Source organism: Pinus tabuliformis, chromosome 7, assembly GCF_031772625.1.
Source record: "Pinus tabuliformis cultivar Carrire ecotype Pingquan chromosome 7, CPIR1, whole genome shotgun sequence".
In the NCBI taxonomy this organism is placed as follows: domain Eukaryota; kingdom Viridiplantae; phylum Streptophyta; class Pinopsida; order Pinales; family Pinaceae; genus Pinus; species Pinus tabuliformis.
This window is the reverse complement of record NC_142293.1, coordinates 317,696,185-317,712,605: the sequence shown is the minus strand read 5'-3', so window position 1 is coordinate 317,712,605 and position 16,421 is coordinate 317,696,185. Positions and strand designations below refer to the sequence as shown.

The following is a 16,421-nucleotide window of genomic DNA, read 5'->3' as shown; positions in this document are numbered from 1 at the left end:
CTTGCTTCACTACTTGATTGACAAGCTTGTGGGTGTGGGGGATGAGGACAAGGCCTCCAATTTTTAAGATTTATGCCTGGTAACCTTCAATGTCCTTAGCTTTCTCATTAGCTAGGCGTTTAACCCCAAAATTAATGTCTTCTAGAGAGAAGACTTCTTTCGTTGTGGGCAGTGTTTCAAAGTTATTCATGATATTTGGAGATTCAAAGATCTTTTTAAGATAGGAATTCCAATCGTGTAAACCAAGTTTATTATTATCTTTAGATTTCCTAGTCAGGATCTGCCTCCAAAATTTCTTAGGAGCTACCTTAGAGAGGTGTAAGAGATTCTCTTGTCTTTTATGAATGTAGTTCCTCTTTTTTCTTTTAGTTAGGGCTTTGCATATTTTTATCTAGTCCATTTTAAGAGATTCATCAACAACTTCCTTAATAGCTCTCCTCGCATTTTTACAATATTTGTCATACCATGTGTTAGTTTTTCTATTTCTTTTATTATTTGAAACTTCAATTGAGAACTTATTAATAGAATATGAGAGGGTTGTAGTAAAATTATGGTAGAGGTCTTCTATGTTGCCTATGCTAGATAAAGGAAGCAAATTAGTTTTTAATTCTTCTAGAAAGAGATTGTTTTTATTTCTATCAAATATTAAATTATTTTGGCTATAAGTATTATTTTCTATGGGATCCCTATGCATGACAAAGTTGAGAGTTATAAGTAAAGGCCTATGATCAGGGTCAGGCTCGTGGTCGTTTAAGATGTCAAGATTTATTATTTCGTTGTATAAAGGGAGATCGGAAATAAAATAGTCTACCATGCTACTACCAAGCCCATGGATGCAGGTCATCTGGATAGAATTGGGCCACTTCTTTAGACCATTGCAATTTATGAAATCCTGAGCACTACAAAGCTTGACTAGCTCCGACCCAAACAGATTCTCCCTGAGGCCTTCAGAGCTTCTTTTGTACCTACTAGCCAGAGTAGGGTCTTCGTCCAACCAAAGAGGATTAGGGTTTGAATGATTTCTTAGAATAATAACTTGTTTGCTTGAAGTTTGAGCATTAAAGTCACTTATTAAAAGGATATTACCTTAATTCCTTAGGCTAGAAATATCATTCTCCAAACCAATGTAAGGATTGTTTTTTATCTAGATTCTTCTTCTTATAGAAGTTAGAATTGATGGGGGGAAATAACATATTTCTATGTAGGTCTTTTTATTATTAATGTCAATGATCTCTATCCAACTATATTGGTTGTAAGGGTCGTTTTTATAAATCCTAGCATGGGGGGGGATGTTCTTTTTAATGTAACAAGCTATTCCCCCAATGCCTCTACGAGAGGATCACTTGCTCCAGGTAGAACATAGCGTAAAGCCATTTATGTTAGGGACCTTAGATTCTTCGTGCTACCAAGTTTCAACAAGAAAAATAATATCAAAATCATTTGAGATCTAGCTTAGCTTAGGGCCTTTGTTCCATGGAAAGCCCCAACAGTTCCAAGAAAGAATCCAGAGCATGTTGAATTGCTATTTTGTACTATGTTTTTGGTTTCTATCTCGAGAAAAGGCTTTTCTATTTCTGATTATCTCCCATTTTCCTTCCTTTGTAGCTTCTGTTACCTTTTGGAAGATCAGATGGACACCTTGTGAGGAGAACAATATCATCAGCATAGAGAACAAGAATGATGACTAGCCCAACTATTAAGGAAGTTGTTGTTGAATCTCTTAAAATTGACTAGATAAAAATATACAAAGCCCTAACTAAAAGAAAAAGAGGCATTATATTCGTAAAAGACAAGAGAATCTCTTACACCTCTCTAAGGTAGCTCATAAAAAATTTTGGAGGTAGATCCTGACTAGGAAATCTAAAGATAATAATAAAATTTCTTTACACGATTGGAATTCCTATCTTAAAAGCTCTAAGAATCTCCAAATATCATGAATAACTTTGAAACACTGCCACAATGAAAGAAGTCTTCTCTCTAGAAGACATTGATTTTGGGGTTAAATGCTTGGTTAATGGGAAAGCTAAGGATATTGAAGGTTACCAAGCAGAAATCTTAAAAATTGGAGGCCTTGTCCTCATCCCCCACATCCACAAGCTTTTCAATCAAGCAGTCAAGCAAGGGTTCCCTAAGTTATGGACTAAGAGCCTCATTATCCCTGTTTCTAAAAATGGGGATACAAATAACCCCTCTAATTATCGGACAATTATGATCAACCCTCTCTTAGCTAAGTTATATGGTAGTATTTTGGAAAACAAGTTGAGCATATGGCTTGAAAGTGAAGATAAGCGGGCTAAAGGCCAAGCGGGTTTTAGAAGGCATCACTCAACAACAGATCACCTCATTACGATTAGAATCATTGTGGAGGAATGTCGTAATGATAAATCCAATCTCTTTTGTTGCTTTGTGGACTTTAGAAAGGCTTTCGATATGGTTCCTAGAAACAACCTTTGGAGTAGATTAGAAGAGCTAAGGTTTCTTTTGAGTTGAGAGCTGCCACTATTAGATTATACGAGAATGTAATTGCCAAGCTAAAAAGAAATGAGGGGTGATCGAAAGATATTAAGTGTAATATTAGAGTTAAACAAGGTTTCCCCCTCTCCCCTACCTTATTTGGCATTTACATTGACAAGCTCAAAGGTTAAATTAGAGAAAGCGGGATGTGCTCGCACGATCTTCGCTGGGCTAGTCGTCATCCTTCTTCTCTATGCTAATGATATTGTTCTCCTCACAAAGTGTCCATGTGATATAAGTTATATTCCATAAAATTTTAAGTAATTTTAAAGAATTTCTTATTTTATCTTTTATATTATTTAATTTATTTATATTTTCCTTTGAAAATAATTTATTAAAATTAAATATAAAATATTTTTAAACTTATAAAATATAAGAAATATATAAATTAAAAAGAAAATTAAATAACAAAAATAAGACTGAAAGTTTGAATTTATATAAAATATATTTAAAAAAAACTTACTTTACAAAATATAAATAAATGGTTGAAAAAAATAAACTTGAAAGAGAAGAGACACGTACAACTCAGACGACCATTCAATGGTATCGCTCACGCGCTTGTATTTGAAAATTGGTATCACCGGAGTAAAATTCAGCTGAAGTTGTTTCATATATATATATATATATATCTAAATAAATAATAATAAAATATTTAAAAAACCATTTAAATAATGAAAACTTAAATATAATAAAAAAATCACTATAAACCATTAGTATTGTTATCCAATAATATTAAATAATAATAAAACAAATAATAATAAAAAAAATTAATAAAGGATGATACATCCCAAAACTATAAAGATTTACAACGAAAATAAAAAGAAAACCATAATATATATCACTTTATTATTAATATTATATAATTATTACACCTTAATGAGTTTTCTCTGAAATCAACATCCCTAGATACTACAGTGTACAATTATGTACCATTGTACCATTGATTATTTATGTTAGACGATAGAACCATCTTCTATCATAAGATTAATAACTAAAAATAGTTAGTAACTCCAAGTGACTATACAGCGAAGATGGATACCTCCACGCGGTTACTAACTCCCCAACAATTGCGCAAGGAATATTGATACTCCACACTGTTAATAACTCCCCAGCAATTGCGCGACCAAGATTGATACAGTTACATGGAGGCTCTTTTTGCTATGTATCCTACAGAGCCGGTGGCACAGTGCTCCATGTTTCTGCCAACATTGCTTCTGGTGAGTTCAAACCTTGCCACAGAACTGTATTTGACTTGTTTTTTTAAAGGTTTTTGTTAAATGTATTGAAATCTTATTAGTCGGAAATAGGTTTCTGTTAAATTTAGTGAAGGTTGATCAGCCCGAAGTTGCACTACTTTCAGCTTTCTTCACCAGCATGGGCTAGACTCTTCTCTCACAGATATGAACAATATTGAATTTACCTGCTCTTCCTCCTAAACCTTAACTTTGATGGTTTTACCTGCTCTTCCTCCTAAACCTTAACTTTGATGGTTTTTATGGCTTTTCTTGTTTGTAGTGTTGTGCTTTATACTTAAAATGCATTCCTGTAATGTCCAGAGTGCATATGCAATGTATTCATGTCTTGCAATATATATTTAGATAAATTTAATTCTAGTAAAACTTCTGGCACAGAAACTCAGATAGAATAAGAGTTACAATGTGGAACTGCAGTTGATTGTAGTGGAAACCTAGCCATATTGAATGGAAGAGATATAGCTTTTACATACTTGACATACTTATAACAAGGACAAAATTAAAGAAGGAACAGAGAAAAACATCATAATATTTCTTGTGTTTATGGCCAGAGTGTCTCCCATAGCTGCATAGGATCAATGCCATCATCTAATTCATTCGGGATTGTGTAAGTGTCTTCACTCTCCTGCAGTGACGAATCGTAAAATTGTGGCACCAAAGTTTATTTCGATATACACATATTAAATACAATATACAAGGGGATTAGCCCTCTTTCTACATGAAATTAAAACCACTAGGTGGATATCCTGGCTGCTTATTGTAAGAAGAACCAAAAGCAGTCTCAAGATGTTGGAAATACATACTCATCTTCCTCGGCAAAATAATTCTCAAGGATCATAAGTGCTGTTTCGTAGACCTGTGTGTTTTGATAAGACAGCAAGCCCTCAATCTTATCCAAGCCATCAGCATCTTCAATTAGGCCCACATATACATTAATATCTGTGATGCCTGCATTTTTTTCAGCCTCGCCAAGTCTCAATATGTTTTCTAGACCTTCAAGGCAGACCGTTATAGTCCTTAGATCGGAGCACTGTAGAAGATCACAAAGTGGTTGTGTGCAACCTTGATTAACAAGGTATCTATAAAAGAAGAAGAAATCATGTCATCAACCTAACATCATCAAAAGAATGAATGTATAAAATCAAGAATTCAAAGAAAGGGAAGCTTCATACTTTATCTGGTCATCACTTCCACTGGATGTTGCATTTGAAACTGCCCATGTTGTCTCTTTCTTTATACTGAATTCTGCATTTGCTAGCAGGGATAAAAGTGGGGGAAATATTTGGGCATTGATCACAGCCTGCAATGAAAATGGAGTATATTAAATCAGAAAGCTGAAGTTACGTCTTACAAAATATGACACTGGTAGCAAGTAACAATATAAACACTCAGCCATTCCCACCTGAATTTTCTCTTTGGTCCCAACAGTAATCTTGGAGATTATCCAGCACGCTTCTTTCACTATGGTTTTCTTTGTCTCTTTGGTTGTTAAAAGGTGCAAAATGCGAGGAAGTGCGTGATTTACAATAACAACCTGCACATGACAAAATGTACAATAAAAAGATAAACACTAAAGTAATTTCACCTGTGTTTGAACTTGCAGACTCTCTGCATGGTGGATTCTTGTATCGACTATTAAATCAGATGTCAATATATACAATATAACAAATAAATGTATTATGTAAATTGTTTAGAAGTAGAATGAAGAATATGTGGAGTAAGACGTGAGTTTGCACATCATCACCAGTGACAATATTACCCATTGTTTCTAAAGTTGGAATAACAACAAATGATTAATGATGCCTGAAAAACAAACAATTCATTTTCGCTCATTTAGGAGCAAATGGAAATAATTTTTTTAATAACAATATGAATATAGTAAATAAATGTATTATGTAAATTGTTTAGAAGTAGAATGAAGAATGTGTGGAGTAAGACGAGAGTTTGCACATCATCACCAGTGACAATATTACCCACTGTTTCTAAAGTTGGAATAACAACAAATGATGAATGATGCCTGAAAATCAAACAATTCATTGTCGTTCATTTAGGAGCAAATGGAAATAATTTTTTTAATAACAATAAGAATATAGTAAGGTTACAATCAACACTTCCATGTTTGGAACCCAAAAAAAATCTACTAATAGTAATTATTACTATTTTTGCTAATATCAGATCAGACACCAACACCGTATGAGATTCCTCGTTTGAATAAAAACAAACCTTTAACTATTTAACTACTAAAACATTATATAAAAATGAAATCACTAATGATTATGGTACTCATGATAAAAGTTCCACCAACTTTGGGCAAATGTCTATGTCGGATAGAATCAATGTTACAATGTCGAACTGCAGCCGACTGTAGTGGAAACATAACCGTGTTGGATAAAATCAATGTTACAATGTGGAACTACAACTGACTATAGCTGAAACATAACCGTATTGAATGGAAGAGATATAGCTTTTACATACTTGACATACTTATAACAAGGTTAGAATTAAAGAAGGAACATAGAAAAACATCATAATATTTCTTGTGTTTATGGCCAGAGTGTCTCCCATAGCTGTATACGATCAATGCCATCATATTATTCATTCTCGATTGTGCAAATGTCTTCACTTTGCTGCAGTAACAAATCGTAAAATTGTGGCACCAAAGTTTCATGGTAGTTTGTAACCAGGCTTAACATTAGCATGTTGGATACTAATGTTAGCGATCAATGCCGTCATCTTATTCATTCTGGATTGTGCAAATGTCTTCACTCTCCTGCAATAATGAATCGTAAAATTGTGGCACCAAAGTTTCATGGTAGTTTGTAACCAGGCTTAACATTAACATGTTGCATACTAATGTTAGCAAGTTGTTCCTGGGTGGAATCCAAATGTGCTTGCAGCTCTGCCAGTTTTTTGTGGAGATCATTAATTACTCTTGCACAACCATGGACAGGATCTCGAACTCTCTGGCTAGCTTCGTACACCATGCTTCTTACTGCATCACTTCTTTGCGCAGCCAAAAGATCCTGTAACATCATAAAGGATGAACACATCATCAATCCATAATAAAATATGGTGGATTAATGTCAAAATCTGGGCTTAAATTCCTTTAGTAAAAGTTAAAAATCATTTTAATTGGGTGCGGAATAAGTCAAATAAGTCAAACATATCTTAATGTCGAAATTTGGGCTTAAATTCCTTTAGTAAAAGTTAAAAATCATTTTAATTGGGTGCGGAATAAGTCAAAGCTATTTAGTACGAGATCATATCAGCTTACTTCCATTAACATTTCCTGCTAGTTATGCACTGTGATAACGAATGATTTTTAAGGCGTAAAATTCTAGGAATATTTTGACTTGGATTTGTCAGAATATTCTGAAAATCTTAGATTTGTAATGTAAGTTCAACACTCATGGACTACAACTTAACCAAAAAGATAACTGGAAGTTATTTACATCTGCACACCATATCCAACATAAAAATGAAAAATAGCATAAGCAAGCAAACATTGTTGTTCAAACTTTACCATAGAACACTATTTGATTGGTTTTTTTTTTTTTAAGTTTAATGGTTAAATGTGTTTTTTTTAAAGGTTTAACTGTTAAATGTATTGAAGGCTGATCAGTCTGAAGTTGCACTACTTTCAGAGTTCTTCACCAGCATGGGGCAGACTCTTCTCTCACATATACAAACAGTATTGAGTTTACTTGGTCTTCCTCCTAAACCTTAACGTTGGTCATTGTTATGGATTTTTTTGTAGTGTTGTGGTTTATACTTAAAATGTTGTGGTAAATATGTTGAATTGCAAATACTGTGAAGTATATGTCAGTCATCAAAAATTGAAAAGTATGAATTGCTTTACAATCAACAACCATAAAACCTTGAGAACAATACAACAAAACTTTTTCTCTCATACATACTTACATGATCAAAAGGAAATAATTTTCACTCTTATCATAAAAGAGTAACAAATTAATGTTACTCTTTACTACTACGGTGTTTCCTTTGCAACATCTGGTGCAAATGCTAGTTATGGTGCATGTTAAGTATATTAATCTCCACATACGCATATGACTTGCTATAAAAGGTACCTTGCTTTAGAAAATTGCAACTTTATTTAAATGGTGGAGAGTATTTTTATCTAAATTAAATTAAATTGATAAACATGAGTCAATCTTGATGGCACACCTCATCATACCGCTACTCAATCCCAGTCCCAATCTTCTCAACCCCGGTTTACCTATCATGCGTTGCACGTTGTTTGGGTCGTTCATCTAAGATTTTAGCAGAATGTCTAAAAATAAATTTGGGATGGAGAAATTTATTTAAATAGAGAATTTGAAAATTATTTTAAAATTTTATTTAAAAAACTGTTACTTGTATCTATCATATTCCAAAATATTTTAAAATTGAAATTTTCTAAAGTAAATAATTTTATTTCCAATTTAAGGATCCCAGACTATATAAATAATATATCTTCTACTAGCACAAGTAGAGCTACTCCCATTCAACCTAAAACAAATTTCAGGAATCTTGTGGTTGTGGTTTAAGTTTTTTGGTTCAATTTGGCGTAAGACTATATAAGTCTAGGCAGCTAGACTAGGCGCAATTACTTCATTACATAAATGGCTGCATCAGATCATCAAGCTCTAACGGCTTTTGTTGAAAGCTACAATGGGATTTTTGGTGAACTAATAGACTTACCCCTAAGAAGCATAGATGACACACTAGTTGCTTTCGCTGAGAGCCACGGTGTGGGCTCTGATGAATTAAGCTCAGTCACAGCGGGAAGTGTGGGCTTTGATGAATTAAGCTCAGTCGCGTGAAGCAGGGAAAACAACGACACACGAAGTGAAGAAGGGTCAGCTGTGGGCAGCGTGGGCTTCGATGAATTAAGCTCAGCCGGCGAAACCAGGGAAAACAACGACACACGAAGTGAAGAAGGGTCAATAGATCAGAAAGCCCTCATACCAAACCCAGAGGTCGACCCCCCAGATCTAAAAATAAACCGAAGCCACTGCCACCGTGGAATGTCATAACTTTTGTCATGCCCAACTCTGTGCAACCCTTCACAATTGAGATTCCCGATGGGTGCAAAGTGTTGGAGAGAGTGATGAATCTCACCCGCAGAAATTGTGGGGTCTGCATTCTCAAGGCCACAGGGTGGGTTGTTTCAGGCTCCTGTCACTGTCGGGCACCATCCTGCCACCGCTTGCAATTCCCAACAACGTCGTCATCACATTCGCCAGCGAACAAGGGAAATCCATGGGTGGGAACATCCTCTGGCCACTGTTTGCATGCAGCCCCATCGCCATCCATGCAGTTCTTTCTCCCATGAGGACCATTGATATTAAATTCTTTCAATTTTGAATTTATTAAGTTTTGGGAGGGCTCAAATCTATTTGGTATCATGGATAATGCAATTTTTTATTTTGTGACATATTATCAATTATGTTTAAATGTGTTTTTGAAAATTAATATATATTTTTCTGTATTCAGTATGATGTGTTTGATATTAAATTATTTCAATTTTGAATTTATAAGTTTTCGGAGGGCTCAAATCTGTTTGGTATCATGGATTATTCAATTTTTTATTTTGTAATATAATTATAAATTATGTTTAAACGTGTTTCTGAAAATTAATGTATATTTTTTTACTATATTTAGTATGATGTGTTTGATATTAAATTATTTCAATTTTGAATTTATTAAGTTTTTGGAGGGCTCAAATATGTTTGGTATCATGGATTATGCAATTTTTTTATTTTGTAATATAATTATAAACTATGTTTAAACACGTTTTTGAAAATTAATGTATATTTTTTTATCGTATTTAGTATAAGGTGTTTGATATTAAATTATTTTAAAGTTTAAATAATTTGGTTTAGATATATTTAAATTTTGGATTTATTAAGTAATAAGATCAATTTCAGAATAGAGATATATTATTGTAAATCATTTTATTAAGAATAAAGGTATACAACTATAAATTTATCTTTAATTTTGGATTTATTAAGTTTCTAGAAAAATTATTATGGATTACATAATTTTCTATTTTGAAATATAATTATGACTTAGGTTTCACTTAGAAGTATTCCATTTAGAAATACTTTTAAAAATTGATATTTTTTTTTTCTTAACCTGAGTAAGTATAAATTTTATTAATTCTATGCGTAGTCAAGAATTTTTACATTTTTTTTTTTTCTTCTTCACATATCTATGTCTAATTTCTTATGTTGATTGTTTTAAAGGGCTACATATTGCCTCAAAATTCATTACATGTTTGGAAGTATATAATTGACAACCATACATACTTCAATTGGGTTATTTGGTGACTCAATAAGTGGCCTGTTAAGATCCAGCCATTGTTTTCCCTAGCTTCAATTTTCATTGCCATCATCACTTAGTTTGGTAGTCACCATATGACTCCATTCTTGCTATCACACACACACACAGAATTATATATTCACATATTTATTAAAAATTAAAATGAATTATATATTTTGTTCATCACTTAATATAGATATTAAAATATTTTATTTATGACCCATACTCATTTTTTTTTTAATTAATACATATCAAATATAGATATCACAAAGTGAAAGTGATATGTTTTTATATATACATTGAATATTTTATTTTTATTTTTAAAAAGATATATGTAGCTTCTTTAACATGGAAGAAATTAGAGATTTCCCCAGAGTGAGTTCTAGAATAGTCTCTTTGCCTAAAATATATTTTGAAGTACACAAATTTGATTAAAAAAGGTTATATCTCTAAATATTTGTTGATTATTTTACATTAAAATTTAAAATGGATTTATATTAATTTATTAAATTATAATATTATTTCAATATTGAATAATTGATATTTTATTTTTATTTTTTAAAATGATAATTATATAATAAATAAATTATAATATTGTGTTGTTTACTTTTTTTCTCCTTTTAATTACAGTAAATAAAATATCAAAATAAGGTACAAATATTTCATGAGGATCACAAACTTTGTGAAAAAACCTTTTATGTCACACCTTTTATGTCATCGAATATTGAGAGATCTTCCCAACAAGATGATGCTTTAAAATATTAATGAATGTTCGTGTACATGCACCTAGTTAACTTTAATTAACTTCAGTTAACTCTAGTGCTTGCGTGTGATGTGCACTTAGTTAGCGTTAGTTAAATCTAGTTCTTACATATGGTGTGCACTTAGTTAGCATTACTTAAATCTAGTTCTTACATATGGTGTGCACTTAACTTTCCTATGTTAACTCTAGAGCCTTCATGGGTGCATGTGCACATTAACATAACATGGAGCTCACCTAGCTTTAGTTAGCTTTAATTAGCCTTAGTTATTACATGTACAACTAAGCTTAACTTAGTTGCTTTATATATTGATTCTCAAATCAATATTGAGTAATTGAATTCATTCTCTATTCCTATTTTCTTTTTCAATTCTTGCAAGTTTGTGTAATTATTCTTTAGCCAAATACTTATCTATGCTCTAATAAATTTACATGGTATCAAAGCTACAGGGTCTGCAGAAGGTGCATGAACTATCTTTTGTAAGTTTGAGGATTAAACAATGATAATTCTTGGGAGATTTGATTTGCAAATCAGAATATTAGAAAATTGTTGCAATTGTTGCTACAACTGAAAGGTGAAAGAATGGAGTTCCCATCTTCCACTATTCTCACTCCATATAACTACTTCCAATGGAAGCCAAAGATTATGATTCATCTCAAAGGAAAATGATTGTATCATATAGTTATGGATATGGAAGTTGAACCAAATTTTGCCATTGAAAAATAAAAATACTTCAACAAGATGGACAAGGATTTTGGTATTCTATTGTTGACCATATCTCCAACATTGAATTTCTATGTAGACACATGCACCATTCTGAATCAAATATGGAAAGCCTTGGAGAATTTATTTGGAAAGCAAGATAAGATGCAGGCTCATATTCTCGAAAATGAGCTAAATTCCTTAGATCCAAACAACTTTGGGAACATTAATGCTTTATTTACGAGATTAAAATAATTGCTTCTTCAATTGCACGATTGTAGGATCGATAAATACAAACAAGAAGGTCAATTAACCCTTTCTATTTTCTCAAAATTAGGTCCTAAATATCTTCTTTTTGTTTCTATATTTCATACAATTAGACTTTCAGTTGGAGATAAATGGAAAATGCCCAAACTTGATGCATTTATTGAGTCTCTTATTCATGAGCATGATAAGCTCATCAAGATGGGTTCATTAAAGTCTTCAAATGCACATGCACTTTCCATGCATGAAAAAGGAAAGTGCAACTCGAAACCAAATCAATGATCCAAAGGCAAAGGAAAGGCAAGAGATCGAGATCCAAGAAAGGGAGGAAATCCAAAACCTCTAGATGACTCTTCCAACTCCAAGGGTAAGAAGGGAAATAAAGGAAACTCCCAGTGTCCTTATTGTAACAGATGTTATCTTCCTAAATCCTCTTACATGCAGAAGAATATTTATTTGATGGCAAAGACTTTTCAGTAGAATAATGTTGGTCATCACATTCCAGAAATTTCCAAGAAGAAGATGGAGGAAAAACCATTAGAAACAAGGGGTAATGGCCACACTTTGATTTCCCTTCATTTTACACTGCAAGAATGGATCATCAATTCAGGAGCTGTTCATCATATGGATTCTTCAAAGGAATAGTTTCCTTCTCTACATGGATACTAGAGACCTCATATTCTCATTGGGGACAATTTTGTAGTTGAAGCAACTGGACACGGAAGAGTGAAATTCGAAGATGGATGTTTTGAGAACATCTTCCATATTTTGAGGCTTTCTGTGAATCTCCTTTCAGTGTATGAGATGAATCTCACTAGAATCGGAAGGAAAGTGGAATTTATCATGGATTCCATGAAAATGTATGACATGCAAACCAACTTTAAGATTTCATTTGGCAAGGTAAATGATCAATCTCATCTGTATACATTTTCTAATTTTGTTCCTCATTCAGATCGTACTTTTCTACTTATGCATGCAAATGAAGAAAGTAAGAATTGGAAAGATAGATTTAGTCACTTAAATTCCATATATATGCAACAAATTAGCATGGAAAGGATGTTTAAAGGATTTTCGACCATTGATTTTTAAATGGTGTTTGTATGGATGTTCTCTTGGAAATAATCCATAAGACAATTTCGAGAAGTGAAATGCATGGAGAGCCTCTTCACCTTTGGAGATTGTACATAGTGATCTCATGAGTCCATTTCCAATAACCTTAATGAGAGAAAAAAAATTATGTTGTCACTTATAGATGATTACATGAGATTCACTTGGGTTTATTTCCTAAAACTCAAGTTTGAATTTTTTCAGCATCTAAATATTTTCAAAGTACATGTGGAAAATCAGTGTGGAAAATGCATCAAGATACTCTACATAGATAATAGGAAGGAATATGAAAACAAATATATCCAAAATCTTTGTAATGAAGCAGGTATAAAATTTTAGCATATGGTTCCTTACACTTTGTAGAAAAATAGGGTGGTAGAGGGGAAGAACAAATCTTTGAAGGAGTTGGCCAATTGCATGTTGCATGCAAGATCTCTTCCATCAAAATTGTGGGTTAAGTATATCAATTGTGCCTCATATATCCAGAATATATCTCGTCATAAATATGTTACTTGAAAAATAAATTTTGAGGCCTGGACTAACATGTAACCTGAAGTCAATCATTTCCACATTTACAAAACTCGATCATTGGCCCACATTTCTATAGAGAAGAGAAAGGCTTTGGATCCTTAGAGAAAGGCATGCATGTTTTTTGAATATTCAGATGAAGTCAAAGGGTATATATTGCTTAATATCAACACTGAAGAGATATTTATCGAAAGGAGTGTAAAGTTTGTAGAAGATGCTTTGCGTGCACCACCAGATGAACTTGTTACAAAGTTTCCCTCACCACTAGTTGATGAGTATGCAGATGATACTTTAGGTTAGAATTTTGATCTAGATGAGTCTTTTCGAGTGATACCTGCTAGACCACTAGTTTTTGAACATCAAGATAATATTTCCTCATGCAGTTCAGAAGATTCTTGACCAACTCCAACACAAAAATGGCACAACATGAGTGATCTCTTAGATGATCTTGCCAATATACCGCATTTTGAGGATGCTCCAAAAGAACTCTTAGTTATGGAGCCATGCATGTCTATGCACACCTATATGATGCCTGCATCTAATCCACATACTTATGTATAACTAGTTGGACATCTTGAATGGGAAGAGGTTATGGATGAGGAATACAACTCCCTCATTGAGAACTAGACTTGGGACCTAGTTCAATTGCAACCTTCCAATGATAAACTTATTAGGTGCAAGTGGGTTTACTAGACTAAGAAAGCATCATATGGCCAATTTATTCAATATAAGGCACATTTGGTGGCTAAAGGTTTTTAGTAGGTACATGGTGTTGACTATGATGAGACTTTTGCTCCAGTGGCAAAAATGGATTCCACTAGGCCATATCTCTCCATTTGAACATAAAGACGATGGGAGGTGCATAATATGGATGTGAAGAATGCCTTTCTTCATGGTGATATTGAGGATGAAATCTACATAGAGAAGCCACAAGGATACATGAAAAATTCATCTTTGGTATGCAAACTAAAGAAGTCTCTCTATGACCTCAAGTAGGCACCTAGAGCATGGTATGCAAAGCTGGATTCCTATTTGTTATCTTAAAATTTTGTACGCTGTAAATTTGATTCCAATGTTTATTTGTTGAATAAAATTGACTCCTTGTTTATCATATTACTTTACATAGATGATATTTTGATAACTGGTGGTTAAGTTTCTTCCATTTATGAGATTAAACTGCACTGCATAAGTGGTTTTATATCATAGACATGGGCTTGCTAAATTTTTCCCTTGGACTAGGGATTAATCATAATAGTTCTAGGATTGCGATTTCCCAATCAAAGTATGTTAGATACCTTTTGGAATGATCTCACATGAGTGATTGCAAGCCAACAACCACACCTTTATTATAAGGGATAAAGCTTGAGAATGGAAAGGACACACCGTTGGTTGATTGCACTTATATTGTCAATTTATGGGGAGTATTCTTTATTTCACTCACTCCCATCCTGATCTCTCATATGTTGTAGGATTAGTTTCTAGATACATGCATGAGCCACATGAGTTACTCTAGAAAGCTGCAAAGTGCATCTTTCGATATATCTAGGGGAAAATCACCTATGGGATTCATTGTGCTAAAAATTGTTCCTTGGATCTGAGTGGGTTCACAAATTTAGATTGGGATGGTGACAAGACCACCTCTAATTATGTACTTAATTTGGGATATGGCCTGATTTGTTGGTCAAGTAAGAAGAAAGTTGGCATTTAATTATCATCAACAGAGCTTGAGTGCAGAGGATCAGTCAATGACCCTATTTAGGCCATTTGGCTACAACAATTATTTTATGAGTTTTGTATCAATGTCCATAATCTGACTATCATATGGTGTGACAATTAGAGTGCACTAAAGTTTTGCAGAGATCTAATGAAATGACAACAAACCAAACATATAGAGATCCACATGAACTTCATTAGAGAACTAATTCATGAGGGGATCATTGATCTCTAGTACTGTCCCAGTTCTGAGTAGATTGTTGACATCTTTACTAAGACATTAACTGAGCAAAATTTTCAATTTTGTGAGATCATCTCGAGGTGAAGGACATGACTGCCTAAGAAATGTCTTTTCTCTACTTTTTGCATTGTATTTTGAGGGAGGGTTTACTTCCCACTAGGTTTTCCCTCTTTCCTCTTTTCATGTATTGTAAATGGGTACCTGATTTGGGGGATCAAAATAGTTCTAAAAATTCAAAGTGTCTGATATAGCTTGAAACCTAAATGACTAGATAGATATCAACGATCTGAACTGAACGTAATTCATTTAACTGAAAACTAATATTGTATGATCCCGATATCATGTTCTGATTGAATTAGCAAACAACTAAAATTTTTGGAATTTGGGTTGCAGGTACACCCAGTCAGCAGTCCATATATTAATTAGGCATTTGATTTTATTTTTATGGGCTAGTCATTGCATGGCACTTGTCACATTTTGATTCATTGGTGTATGGTGCGATTTCATTTGTTTAAGGGTTGATGAATGAGGGAAAGCCATGTGGGCCAATCAGTGGCAGCCATGCACCCTCTTCTTACTTGGAAAAATTATGGTTGAGGCTGAACTACCTTTGCATGGGATTTGAACTTGTGACCTACCGCCTACCAACCAAGTCCTCCACCGACTCGCCTAAAATGTTTCTTATTAAACATAGCAAAAGGGTTATATTTAAAGTTTCATTAATTTACATATGGGGTAGGGGGCTGGGCTAAGCCCTAGCCCCTAGTGACCCCACCACCACGAGACCACAGGTAGGGGGCGAAGGGGATAGGACTTACCTCGACCCACGACCACAGCCTCAGAGCATATAACATAGTTGGAGTAGCACGCAAGGAGACCAGAGGTAGAAGATAAGGGGCCAGCCCTAAGGCACATGGTGCCATATAACCACACGTGTGGCAGAGGAAATGGGGGGCGAGCCCTGACTTGTATGACCCATGATATGACCAATGACGGAAGGAAAGGGGCACAGAG

The 16,421-nt window shown here is 33.7% G+C and overlaps 1 protein-coding gene across 1 annotated transcript; it reads right to left on the bottom strand.

Annotated features, from left to right (window-relative positions):
* Positions 1-4,548: 4,548 nt before the first annotated feature.
* LOC149247205 (importin subunit alpha-1b-like) lies at positions 4,549-9,079 on the bottom strand. Its single transcript, XM_089443586.1, has 5 exons — positions 8,963-9,079; positions 6,698-6,790; positions 5,170-5,301; positions 4,940-5,067; positions 4,549-4,846 (listed from the first exon to the last, which is right to left on the bottom strand). The coding sequence occupies exons 1-5, from the start codon at positions 9,077-9,079 to the stop codon at positions 4,549-4,551; spliced, it is 768 nt and encodes a 255-aa protein (XP_089299712.1).
* Between the last annotated feature and the right edge of the window lie 7,342 nt (positions 9,080-16,421).

Bases quoted from the DNA above. Each gene is read 5' to 3' on its own strand.
- LOC149247205 (XM_089443586.1), bottom strand. From the start codon at position 9,079: ATGGCGATGGGGCTGCATGCAAACAGTGGCCAGAGGATGTTCCCACCC. The intron at 6,791-8,962 runs GTGCCCGACAGT...ATGATGTTACAG, and splicing joins TTGCAAGCGGTGGCAGGATG to GATCTTTTGGCTGCGCAAAG. The intron at 4,847-4,939 runs GTATGAAGCTTC...CTTCTTTTATAG, and splicing joins GGAAGTGATGACCAGATAAA to ATACCTTGTTAATCAAGGTT.